The 14179-nt window shown below is 36.6% G+C and overlaps 1 protein-coding gene across 8 annotated transcripts in view; it reads left to right on the top strand.

The window, feature by feature from the left end:
* FAM184A (family with sequence similarity 184 member A) overlaps positions 1 to 14179 on the top strand; it is a 111249-nt gene that overhangs the window by 55756 nt on the left and 41314 nt on the right. For all 8 annotated transcript variants that reach the window (XR_006786097.1, XM_045842518.1, XM_045842517.1 and 5 more), the window contains 3 exons: positions 2886 to 3047; positions 6424 to 6545; positions 7015 to 7165. Coding sequence is in view for 7 of the 8 variants with exons in the window: in XM_045842518.1 (XP_045698474.1) it covers positions 2886 to 3047; positions 6424 to 6545; positions 7015 to 7165 (435 nt within the window). In the remaining variant the exon portion in view is untranslated. The remainder of the gene's footprint in view (positions 1 to 2885; positions 3048 to 6423; positions 6546 to 7014; positions 7166 to 14179) is intronic.

Below are 14179 nucleotides of genomic sequence, written 5' to 3'. Positions count from 1 at the left end.
ACAACTTAAATTTCTGTAGAATTCTGTCTTCTAGAGGAATAGGAATCCTTTCCTAATCCACACAGAAGCATCTTTACTCTTCTTTCCATTCTCTGGGGCTGCTACCAGAGTTGAGGGGGATTGCGTACAAGGTCAAGAAAGTGAAGGCATCAAAGGTCCTTTTAGGAGTGAAATATTTACAGATTGAAATGAAAAAAGATTTAATTGTTAGTAAAATATACAAACTTTTTCGGTTATTGACTTACTTGTTTAATAAATATTGAGTGGTATTAGGTACCAAAGCACTGCATTGTACACTGTGGTTACAGTGGTGAATAAGTCAGATACGGTCTGTGCTGTATGGAGAGAGACATATGTGGAAACAAGTAATTACAAGTCTGACACATATTACAAAACAGTGATAAGTGATTAACGTGGGGCTCGCCAGAAGAATAAACCAAGGAAAACTTATACAAAGGCCCTGAAGCACAAGGGGTTTCTAGGAATTGGAGTGATGCCTGTGTAGATGGAGTGTGATAGCCACTATAATAATAATACATTTTTACTTAGTTCTTACTATGCCCCAAGCATTGTTTTATGTAGTTTTTCCTAAGTCCCCAGAATTTATGTAACTTGCCAAAGTCACGTAGTAAGTGGATAAAACCAGAATCCCAGGCAGTCTGGAGGAAGCCCTGCTGAGGCTGCGTGGACCCCAGGGAGCAGAGTGGGTTCCACAAACGACAAAGGGAGGTTTGGGTATCGGAAGACAGCAGACGTGTTCCACACGTGTTCATTTTTACTGCCTTTTAGAAAACAAACTTTAATCAGTTATGCTTATCACATTATTTGCTTATTATATTTAATTATGCATAATTTTAAAATTTTTGCCTGTTTAAACAAACATTTGTTCTGTCTCTAAAGTCTTAGTTTCTTGAATAGATCTATTTACTTATGTAGTAACTACAATACTGTTCTCTGTAAGTTTTTTTTATCTATTTCATTTGTACATGTAATTCTTATCTGAAAATTTTCTGGTTTGTGGAAGAAAACTCTCCATGTTGAGAAATTTGAGTGTTTCTTCCTTATTGGCAGTACCCAATATTTGTATGTTGCTTTCTAGTTAGAGATTTTTTTTCCCATGTATCTTTAAATTTAATTATAATAACTCTGTAAGGTAGGTATTATTGCTTCTATTTTATGGTGACCAACCCAGAACTTGAAACTAGAGTTTCTGCTAAGGTCAGTACTCTGTCAAGTCTGTTACAGCCACCTCTCCTTACATCCAGTCTTTCATCCAGTCACTGCTGTGATACACTTTTATGGCAAGCAAGATCAACACAAAAAGTAGAGAAGATACAAGTTAGCGCTATAGAATAGAGAAAGGAGTCATAAAACAATGACAGATAACATTTAAAACATGTAAATGAAATGAATACTATATATGGATAAGCCATTCATTTTAAAAATTAGGAAAAAGATATGTATATATGAAAATTTAAATTTCTAAAGTGACTCAAATTAGTTGAACAACCTAGACAACCCAGTCATAACTACAAAAGAAATTAAATAGTCCAACATGTATCTAGAGAGGGACTAGGCCCAGAGGAGTTGAATGGATGAATTTTACTAAATTTTGAAGAAACAGGTAAATCTTCGCTATGGAAGTATTTCAAAGCACAGAGAAAATGGGGAACTTCCCACCTCATTTACTGAGGTTGGTGCCCCTATGTGGATATTAACTAGGTCTAATGCTGCCATCACCAGCATTATTCAGGATAGCATATGGGGTGTTGGCGCTTGTCTGCAGGGAGAGGAGACAGGAGGGCCTCGTGCAAGCGGGAGGGAGCTGTGGATCAGAGAGGGTTGGAGGACAATGTTCATAGTTTCCTTTGTGATGTCTTTATTTACCACAAGAAATATTCAGCTGCTTTTAAATTTTACTAGTGTTCATTTTTATAGTTTTGATAGGCTTGGCAGTTATATAAAAATGAAATTTTTACTTCATGATATTTTCCTAGATAATTTAGAGTATTATTAGAGTATAGAGACAGGAGAGCACGAGGCCCTCCTGTCTCCTCTCCCTGCAGACAAGCGCCAACACCCCATATGCTATCCTGAATAATGCTGGTGATGGCAGCATTAGACCTAGTTAATATCCACATAGGGGCACCAACCTCAGTAAATGAGGTGGAAAGTTCCCCATTTTCTCTGTGCTTTGAAATACTTCCATAGCGAAGATTTACCTGTTTCTCTATTGTTATCTCTAGAGATAGTATTTCATCTATTGATTTTAGTTTTTATAATCTGAGGGTATTTGATCTGCTTATTTAACAAATTGTCTATTAGCTCCTAATTTCAAGAGTATATCAATTCAGCTATTAACAGTTGCATGAGACAAATTTTGTATGAAATCGTAAGTTACTGTAATTAATGATGCATTTAACCAGCTTATCAATATTGACCTGAGCTTATCAACTTTATAAATAGCAGAACTGGGCTCAAATGAAGTATGTGATTCAATTTTATAAATCAGTTTTAAAAAATATTTTTATCAAAAGGTACCTTTTTTTCTCAACTTCAAAAAAAGTCTTAATCTTGCTTTAATTCTTTTTTATAGGTATTTGGTAATATAATAGAACCAGCAGTTCCCTTTTTTAAACCAAGAGCTTGAGATATATGCATTTATTTCTATGGTTGTCACGAAAGGGGGAAATCATAAATAGGAAGGTCTTTTCAAAAATCAGCACTTGAAGGCCATAATGATTATTTGAGTGCTTCTTCTAAATTCATCAAGAAAGATCTGTTCAGTAAAATTACAACTAAAGAGAAGACTTTAGGAAAACAAATGAGAGGTTTTGCTAGTGGAATACAATGCAGTGTATTGAAAGTACTCTATTAACTTGCAGATTGGCCGCCTCCAAGATCTGGTGAGGAAAAGCGAACAAGGTCTGGGCTCCGCCGAAGGACTCATTGCCAGTCTCCAGGACTCCCAGGAAAGACTTCAAAGTGAGCTTGACTCGACTAAAGGCAGGCTGAAGGAGACCAAGGAGGCTCTGTTAAATGTTGAGGTAATTTCATAATCCTGCTGTAACCTAGACATCAGCAAGGTAAAAATATAATTTAGTCACTTCAAGGTTATTGTAAACATCCCATTGCATATAATTTAGTGTATTAGTTTCCTAGGGCTGCGGTAACCAAGTACCTCAAGTCTGGGTCGCTTAACACAACAGGAAGCAGTTCTGGAAGCTGAAAGTATAAATCAAGATGTTGTCAGGGCCATTCTTCCTCTTAAACCTCTAAGGGAAGATCCTTCCTTGCCTTTTGCAGCTCATAGTAGCCCAAGGCTTTCCTTGTCTTATGGCAGCATCACTTTACTCTCTTCTGTCTTCACATGCAGTCCTCCCTGTGTCCTCACATCTTGTAAGGACACCAGTCTTACTGAATGAAGGGCTCACCCTGCTCCAGTATGTCTTCATCTTAACTCACTACGTCTGTACTGGCACTGTTTCCAAATATGGTCACATTCTGAGCACTGAGGTTAGGACGTCTCCATATATTTTGGAGGCACAGTCCAACCCGTAACAACTAGTATGCAGAGTTCTTTTACTGGTATGAGTTGGGATCCTGTGTAGCAACTGAGTGATTCTCTGTGACATCCTGTTTCAGAAAGTTCTGTCCTTCCCCTTCCATTCTCATGGAGCAGAGCGAATATTTAGACTGCCTTAGGAGAGAAAAGAATCCATAAAGCAACGGGAATAATAGGGAGATCTTCTTACTTTTTCGTTCAGAGAGGTAAATTAGAGTGTGGACTCTGAAGTCATTGGATATGAATTCAGGACCCACAACTTAGTGTGTAATGTTTGGCATGTTATTTATTCTAAGCCTCAATTTCCTCATCAGATCAATGCTGGAGATGCGGGCGGCAGGGAATAATACACTTCACACCACTCTGGTAGTAATTAAATGAGATAAAACATTTATAGAACAGTGCTTAGCAAAACAGTAAGCCCACAGGAAATGTTGCCTTTTATTTAATATTTCAATTTTTTCTTTAGGTTAGAATTGATTCCACTTCAAAAGCATATAAACCACTGACTGGTGTAGCTCAGTTGCTTGGGTGTTGTCCTGCAAAGTGTAAAGTTGTTGGTTCAATTCCCAGGCACAGCACAGGCCTGGGTTGTGGGTTAGGTTCCCAGGGGGGGCATGTACGAGCGTTACTGATTAATGCTTCTGACATCGATGTTTCTCTTCCTCTCTCTCTAAAAATAAATAAATAAAATCCGAAGCAAAAAAAAAATGCATAGAAACAAGAAACTTTAGTAGATATAGCTTGTGTGTAGTGCATATATATAATTCTACTTATATCTCATCTGAGATATAATTATATTTTATATATGCTTTGAATACTAATTAAGTTCTATTTTTAAATTCTATGGCAAAATAATCAGACTATTTGATTCTTTTTGAATCTTTTCTTCCTTCTGTTTATGTGTCCCTAGAGGCTATGTGAATATGTAACAGGGCATTAATATATAACAGGGAGGAGGCTGGATTTTAGAGCTAGTACAAGAATATAACTTCATATATTTGTGATGGCAAATGTATTAACTGTAATCTCAGTGTTAGCATTCTTTGGCATAAAACTGACTAAACTGTGTTGAGATGTTTTATCCATCGTCAAAAATAACACGAGGATAGTATCTTAAAGTAGCAAATATGGTGACAGGTACTTACCTAGATCACGATTATCATTTTGTAAGGTGCATAAATGTTGAGTCACTCTGGTATACCTGAGACTGGTACAATATTGGATGTCAACAATACTTAAGTAAAAAAAACAAAATAGTAAAAATGTGTTTAAAAATAAAAAGTTGAGATATTTCTAACGCATGTTGACAGAATATAAAATTTCTTAATAAGATACCGTGGAGGGTCTAGGTCCTTCACTTTGCTTCACACCCATTTCCTGCCTTCAGGGCATTTTACCCTGGTTGCTTGTTCCCCTCCCCTTCCTGTCCTGGCACTGAGAATTAGACGTAGGGATTCAGTTTCAGCTCTTTAAGGTCCTTGCTCATGTTTTCATTGTTCTTCTGTCAAGTATTGGAACATAATACAAATTTTAAGCAAAACTCTCAACTATTTATTTGCTGATCTGCTGGACAGTTTTAATTGAGAAAATATAGGTGCTGCATCACAGTTTACCACAACTTTTGGGAAATTTCCTTAAGAGTGAGTGTTTTGTTTTTGGTTTTGTTTCCCCCCCCTTTTTCCACCCCAGTAATGCCTGATAAAGTACTGGGTATTCGGAGAAAGAAATACACTTTAAGTAATTCTGCTCTATTTGATGTTACTTGGAGTAGAAAAAAATAGTTCCCAAAGGCAGAGTACTTAGTGAAAAGGACAGTTGGCTACCATGGCAGAATTCAGTTTTCAATACTTACTGCTTAAGAGGCAGGTCAACAATATGGAATGGGAGTTTCTACATTGACTTGCTTCTTTCCCACTAATTTAGGATATACTCCTTAACAACTGCATTTAGCAAGTGGGTGACCCAGAAAGGGTCATTGTGATAACAGAAAGATGGACCATCATCTGTTCTTTTCTTGTACCCTAAGAATAGTTATACTGCTGGTGGGAACGATGGTTGCCAGTGTTGTCCGAAAAAGGTCACCGCCAGCCCAGGCTCCAGAGAGCCCCTTGATTTATGCTAATCTAGAGGGATTTCATACAGATGGTATCATATTACCATAACACTAAACACATGTCTCACTGGTTTGAAGTTATATAATAGAAAATACTCAGTAGCCTAAATTTCTCATAATTATTTTAATCATGTCAGTGGGGCACAGCTATAATGCTTAAGCTTTGAATAAATAGCATACTTTTGAATATGAATTAATTTGAATAACTTATCTATGTAATGTGTGTACATGTAAAGATAATTGTCTAATAGTCACATACCCATAATATGGAAGATTTAGTTAAGATCTTTAATTATGCTGATTTTAAACTATTTAAAATAATTTTTAAATAGACAGAAAACAGGATGACAGCCAGTGGCAGGGTGAAGGGTTCAGATATTGAGCAAAAAGGAAAAAGGACTCATGGACATGGACAGCAGTGTGGTGATCACTGGGGGAGCGAGGTATAAGGGGACTAAATAGCAATGTAAAAAATACACTAAAGATTAAATTAAAAATAAAATATAATAGTTTTAAAATTATAAACCTTAATAAAAGTTTACATGGGGACATTTAAATTATAAAATGTGTACCATTTGTTTTACTGTCATAATATCTCAAGTAATTATTCATCGATAGCACTATCAATTGTTATGCTATAAGAACTTAAAAGTTACAATGGATGCATTCTGCTGATTTAAAGTAACCAGCAGTGTCTGTGCTTTTGAAGATTAGTCTTTACTGAGAAGTTTTTATTCTTCAGAGTGAGCTAGAACAAGAAAGGCAACAGCATGAAGAAGCACTTGCTGCCGTGAAAGGAGAGGAGAAGCTCAGAGTGGACAGAATGGCCCATGACTTAGAAATAAAATGGACTGAAAATCTCAGGTACAATTTTTACTCTGTAACGTAATCTCTTCAATGCAGATGTGCAGAAAATGTTTTTCTCTGTGGCTTATACTGTATTACTGTTAAAGACGTAGTAGCAACATTTTTCATGAATTTTTTCCTGTGATTAGATGCAAAGAAATTGGAATTCTTTGGTTTTGCCTTCAAATGCAGACTGCTTTTTTTCTGATTTCATTTCCTTGAATATAAAATAGGTAGAGTATAACCTGAAATCAAAACACATATTTGTTCTGGTACCTATTCTGCCATTAATAAAATTGATAAATCCATGATCTTGGGTAAGTTACCAATTTAATTCATAGTCCGTAACTATAAAGTAATTAACTCTTATTCTGAGTTGACTCTTGAGGATTAATTATTAAATACTTAAGAAACATGTGAACAAATATACTGCAGTTATTGAGAAAAATATTATCTTTACAAAGGAAATGCATTTGTTTTATTTTAGACAAGAGTGCTCTAAACTTCGTGAAGAGCTAAGACTTCAACACGAAGAGGATAAAAAGTCAGCAATGTCTCAACTTCTGCAGTTAAAAGAGCGTGAGAAAAATGCAGCCAGGGACTCATGGCAGAAGAAAGTAGAAGATCTGTTAAACCAGGTAATAAGAGTCTGGACATTATGAAGTTTCATTTTCCTTGACATTCTCTAGCTAGGGAAATACTATACAACATTTTGTGTTAATTCATTTTGTTCTTTTCTCTTGAATTTTATTTTTCAATTATAGTTTATAGTCATTATTATTTTGTTTTAGTTTCAGGTGTACCCCACAGTGATTAGATAGTCATACACTTTACAAAGTAGTACCCGTGATATTTCAAGTACCCACTTGACAGCATACACAGTTACTTAAAATGTTCATCATTAGCCAAGTGGATAAGAAGTTGTGGTACATATATCCAATGGAATATTAATCAGCCATAAAAAAGAATGAACTCTTTCAATTTGCTACAGGATGGATGGACCTAGAGGGTATTATACTAAGTGAAATTAATCAGACAGAGAATGGCAAACATATGTTTTCGCTTATATGTAGAATTTAAAAACAAAATAAATGAACAAATGAAATAGAACAGACTCATACATACAGAGGTCAGACTGATGGTGACAGAGAGAGGGAAGGGGGATGGGGAGCTGAGTGAAAAATGTGAAGGAATTAAAAAGTACAAATTGGTAATTATTTTGCTGTTTTCCATGAGGCAGATTTAAAATTTTTTGAAGCTCTAATTTGCTTTAATTAAGTGATTCATGAATTAGGCAACATCTCATCTAACAACTAGAAGGGTGTTCCCTCAAAGTTTTACATGTATAACATCAAGGAGACATATTTATAAATTTATGAGTTGTACTAATTATGTTACACATAGAGTTCTAAATATTGAGAAACATTTGCAGTTTTTAAATCTGAATTTGAACACGTTAGAGGTTTTAAATGGAAAAGTCACTTATTTTTTGAAAGTATAAAATCTTTTTTTCAGACCATTAGATACCATTTGGACAGTGGAAGATAGAATTTATTTATTGTACTCTGATTGCCTAAAACCACATACCAGAAGTGAGCTGTTTACTTCTTCCTTACCAACAGGATGTTGCCAGTTGCACTTCAAAATCACTTAAAACATAGTGGTATTCTTAAATCTGCCTTATGTCATGCTTGCTTATTTCCAGAGCATTTATATCTATTCTCAAAAGAATTTTCACTCATTTACACAACTTCTGAATTTATGAATTCTTAGCATTCTCCTGCCAAGCCAGTAATTAAATAGGACTGACTGCATGAGTCACTAGTTGAAAAGCCAGCACAGAACTTGGAGAAGCAGCAGCTCAGTAATTTAGTGCTAGGAATCCACTATTATCTTTCTATTTGTGATCCTGATGGATTTCAAAATAAACAGGATAGACTTTTTGTAAGTTATTTTGTTACATAAGTACATACATGCAGTGTCCTTCAAAGTACTAGGGGCTTGCTAGTTTGTGTCTGGAATTCTATAGTCATAATGATATACATACGTGTGTATATGGGTATATGTATATATGAGCTTTTGTGAATAAACCTGAAACCTTTGAAACTCACAACAATAAGAACAATGGAACAAGAATTCTCACTAGAAATTGGGCACCACTTAGGGACCTAGAAGGACAGATTTTACTGGATAGAGTGGTGTTCCTCCTTTGTAATGTTCTATTAGGAAGATTTAACTATTTCAATTACATCATAAAACTGAAAAACACCCCTAAAAGTCTGCCTTGGTTTTCAGTCAGGACATATTGAACATAGACATTTTTTGACTGAATTTTACACTGTAAAGAGAGCCCACCACTTCTTCCACCTATTTTCTATTAAGTCATTTTATTCATTATTCATTTAACCTGTCTTGTCAGATTTCATCCATGCTTCTCTTTTCTTTCTTTTTTATTTTTTTATGTTGGTTCTGCCTTGTTCATTTGTAAGAGCACATCATGCTTTGCATCTTGTTCTATTTTCATGTATTATAAAATAATCTATTGCATATTGGCCCCAGTTTTGCCAGTTTTACAGAATTTTTTAGTCAATCTTCAATGCAGATTAATCATAAATATGAAGATAACCAGGAATTAATTACTTCCACAGTAATAGGTAACACTGTCTTGGGCCACTGTGTGCCATTAGGCCATTTCTACAAAAACAATATCTTTATTCCTCCCCACTTCTCCAATATATAGGGCATACACTTCACCATAAATAAACTGGAAATAACTTTTACACTCCATAATTGTCTACTCTTAAAGAAAGTTAAGAAAAAACTGAAAAAAAGATTCCACATTTAAATGAAAGTGGCTATTATGTTAGCAAGGTTTCACTCTTTCTAGACATACGAGACGACAAAAAATTGTATCAGGACCAGCAGCCTTTTTAATGGAACTTTGTAATGGACAATGGACTCCTCCTTCTTGGCCCTTTGGATATTGTTCTCATGACTCTTTCAGATGGATTCCTAGAGCCTGTGCTACCACTTGCCTGACTCTTGCTAAGCCCTGGTTTTCGCACCCACCACTCCCAGCTGGGGCCCCATGACCATTTCACTGTTTTCACGGCTGCTGGCCTCACCCATCCCCCTGACCCCAGCACTGCAAACACACCTCTGCACTTGGGGAAGGCATATGTGGTTTGGGGGTTGAGATACTTGGAAGATTGAGAGTAGGGAATAGAATTGTAGTGGCCAGGGTTTAGGCAGAAGCATATGTTATAAAAGGTATCAGAAGATCTGCATTTTTATATATTTTAACTGTTTCCGTGAACTGAGTCAAGTTAGCGCATTAGCTTACTTGTATTTCATCCCACTTAGAACAAAGAAGAAGTAAAATAATTTCTTTCATGTGAATTTTAAACTCTTAAGAATTAAATTTGCTTTAAACCAGGGATGTCTTTGGCATCTCTGGGTCACTCTGGAAGAAGAGTTGTCTTAGGCCACACATGAAATATGCCAACATTAACAAAAACTGACGAGCACAAAAAGGGTTTTAAGTGAATTCACAGTTTTTGTTGGGCTGCATTCATAGCCATTCTGGGCCACAGGTTGGATACCCCTGATCTAAACTAACCTTCATGGCCTGCCTACCAAAAACTAGTCAAAGAAAAGCACAAGAATTTTACTTCTCTTGAATCAGATGTTTTTCTGAACACTATTATTTTCATTCTGTGCTTAAATTGGATTGTAATTTAATATCTTTTGGTTTCCTTTTAATATTTTATTGTGTTCATTTTTTCTTTCCAGTAATTACACTTTAGTCTAAGACTAATTATGCTTCCTAGGTTTATTGTTGTGAACATTAGAATTCTCTTAAAGCAAAAGAACTGCATTCTTATTCTTCAAATTGTCTAAAGAAAAGCAACTATGTGGAGTCCTTTGTGATCATATTTTCTGTTTGTGATTCTCTAATACCATTATATATTCCTTTATTTCACCTTTGTTAAGGCTGATTTTATTTTGGTTGCAGTATGATGACTTTATATTCCAGTGCCCTCATTCAGGGCAGTGGACTGAGAAATTTGTATGACACACAGATTATTCAGACACAGAAATGGAATTTTAATTTGTATCTGACCCTCCATTTTTAACTTTGAGACCCCAAGGTCATTTAGGTGGTGATAGCTATGTATCTACTATAGTTTATCCTCCATGAATTCACAGTCGAGTGGGAAGAAGATATATATACAGATACCTGCAGTAAAATTTACTATGCCTAAGTGACTTGATAAATGACCTGGACAGTCTGTGCTGTGGGAGCAATGGTGTGCTGGAACTGGCTCCTCCCAGATCACGATAGCTGATTGTGTTCATGTCCTCCCAGCTCTGTATTCAGGGACATCCTGTTGATGGTTTGCAGTCATCTGTGGTGTGGGTGTTTACAGCACATACATTAGCAAATTCTACAAATCAGGGCTTTGCTTTTCTGAGAACTGTTTAACATTCATTAACATACCACTGGGAAGGAGAACAGAGTAGAGAAAGAGTAATATAGTCCATGTGATTGGGAAAGACTTCATTGAGAAGATCAGTTTGAGTGTGATTATTGAGTAGAATGAAGGATGAACACAAATATTTGTATTTAGTCAACAAACATTTTGTTGAATACATTCTTATTTCCCAGGCATATGAGGAATAGAAAAACAAGAAATGGGGATAGTTGAGGAGAGAAGTCATAGTGAAAAACTGACTTCTAGGCTTAGTGCAAAGTTTACTCAAACTATAAAACTCTGTTAAAGGTTTATGGATACGGGGCTGACTGAAATTTTTATTTTAGGAAGTTGAATATGGCTGTGATATTGAAGTGAGGATGAAATGGAGACATCTCAATATAAATATCTGAATCCCAGTGTCTGAGATAGAATGCACACCATGCACCCTGCCTTCCCAGCTCAGCCTAAGACTGCTCCTCCTAGACGCAGCCATCACTTCCTGCTTGGCCATCTCTGACTCTGTCTCCCCCTGGACTGCCAGTCCATCAGCATGTCCTACTACTCTCCTTTCAGGGCACATCCAGGAGGTGCCCATTTCTCACCACTGCCTCCACTGCCACCCTAGGCCAGGCCACTTGCAGTTCTTTCCTGCACTGCAACTGGAGTCTGCATTTGGTCTCTCTGTTTCTACTTACCTGCCTACAAATTATTTTCTAGCCAGCCAAAGTGAGGCTCTTAAAAGTACTGAGTTGGATCATGCTACTCTCCTGCTTCAAACCTTCCATAGGCTTCTTACCTCCTTTAGAATACAACCCATGCTCTTCCTATGGCTGCAGTAGCCTCAGGGTTTGGACTCTGGCAGCATTGCCAACATTACCTACTGCCCTCTCTCTTGTCCTTTTCTGCAGTCATCCTAGGCCAGTCAGTGTTCCCAGAACACACACCATGCCTAATCCGTCCCAGGGCCTTGGCACCTGCCAGTCCTTCCACATGGAACCCACTTTCTCCAGATCAGCAGGACTTGTTCTTTCACTTTGTTCAAATCTGTGCTCATGTCTTAGCTTTCAAAAGGAGCTTCCTTGACCACTTTCTCTAAAACAGCACCCTCCACCACTTTGTCCCCACATTCTGCTTTGTGTGTCCTCGCAACATTGATTGTTGCATGGCATCATATTGATTCTCTTCTCTACTAAAATATAGTTCCATGAGAACTCAATCTTTAACTGCATTGTTTACTCTTAGATCCCCAGCAGCTTAAACTGTGCCTGGCACATAGTAAGCACTGTTGAATGGAGTGAACAAAAACCAAGGCACAGCTACCAAAGAGGAAGTTGTCAAACACGTGAAGTACAAATCATTCTAGCCAAAGAGGACCCAAATTAAGAAAATAATTCAAAGAGGCACTGAGAATATGAGAGAAACCAGAAAGGAACAAATCATGTAATTTCATGAAAAGCAGAAGGAAGTGTTAAAGTTGATTCCGGATTAACTAGAATAATGCAGAGAAGATCATTATTTGAAACCAAAAAGTCATAATAAGCTACACTTGAAGGGATTGAGATGGTAAATTTAATTTTAGATGTATTGATTTTTATAATCACAGGCTATTTTAGAATTTTTTGCACAAAGTAGGAAAGAATAATGACACAAGTAGGAACTAGAGCAGTAAAACAAATGCTCATGATCCAGAGCAATCGAAAAGCCAGTTTCTTATTAAGAATTGTTTCAGACTTTGCTTTCATCTCTAGACCAGTGCTGTCTCATATGGTAGCTGCCAGCCAGCTGTGGCTGTCAGGCACTTGAAATGAGGTTCATCAAAACCGAGGCATCAGTGTAAAGTATGTATTAGGTTTCAAAAACTTACTATGAAAAATAACATGGAATGTCTCACTGGTATTTTTTGTAAAATTACATGTTGAGATGATAATGTTTTGGCTATATTGGGTTAAATAATTTTATCCATATAGTATTATATATTAAATATTGAATTTTGAAATGTTTTATTAAGCTTTAATGTTTTATTTGAGTTATAATGTAAGATTAGTATAGGTATTTTTTTCAAGGAAGTTACTAATTAGTAAGTGGCACTTCCTTTCTTAGTAAAGAGAATTTTATTCTTTCTATTGACATTTGATGACACTTTGACATCTATCAAAAATTTAGTGCTTCTGATGTGCTTGGCACTGTGCCAGACCAGTAGTGAAGTCACAGTGATCTCTGCCTTCTCAGGGCCACAATCTGGAAAGGAAGCAAATGGAAGTAACAGTGACCCATCAATTTGTTACAACCATGGCACACAAGGATGTGTACCTTGTGGACCTACTCTAGTCTCAGAGCTTGGGGAGGGCTTCTGTGAGTGTGGGGTCCTGTACCGGAGACCTGGAAGAGAAGCAGGAGTCGGGCCTGGGAAAGGAGAACAGCATTCTGAACAGAGAGGGAAGTAAGTGCAAAGGCCCTCAGGCAGCCCGCAGACACCTGTGTTCTGGAGAGGAGAGGGTTAGAAGGCCGGGGAGGTAGGCAGGGTCCAATGGAGCAGGACCTTTTTGCCTTGTTGGGACTTCATCCAAAGAGCAATGAGAAGCTATTGAAAGCTGTTAATTGGTGGTGGGAAATTTCTAGGTATTGTAATTTCAGATCTCTTGCTGCAGTATGGAAAATAGAGATGAGCAGGACAAGATAGGTTCCATTCAATGAATATTGGTCCCTCTTGGCAGTCTTTATTTTTCAGACTAATATTTTCTCTATAAAATATTTAGTATATTCATTAGTTCATTTGTTAGAAGATACAGTTCTAAGTCTTAGGATCTTTTTAGTTATCTAGAATTTTCTCTTTGCTGCTTCTATTATTATGGGGGAGGGGAGAAATAAGGTAGAGAGTAGTGAAAACTAACTCCGTCATTTAAGTCCATATCATTTATTGATAAACATTTATATAATAAACATTTTTTGAGCATTATTTACTCTGTGCCATCTACCAAGTTTGTTACTTTGGATGCAGAATATAAATGAGACAGTGTCTCTGTCCTCTAAAAGATTTTTATTCAGTGGATTTCAATATTTATAAGCCAGTACATTTGCAAATTATAAACGTGGAAAACTTCATTCTAGTTTCTAAATGATTAAAGTTTAGCACAATGGATTACACCTAAGGGCATAGTTTCTTATGTACAAAGC

Source organism: Phyllostomus hastatus, unplaced genomic scaffold (genome assembly GCF_019186645.2).
Source record: "Phyllostomus hastatus isolate PE091 unplaced genomic scaffold, TTU_PhHast_1.1 phas_contig_40, whole genome shotgun sequence".
Classification (NCBI taxonomy): domain Eukaryota; kingdom Metazoa; phylum Chordata; class Mammalia; order Chiroptera; family Phyllostomidae; genus Phyllostomus; species Phyllostomus hastatus.
The sequence above is the reverse complement of the archived record's forward strand: the minus strand, read 5'-3'. Positions and strand labels throughout refer to the sequence as shown.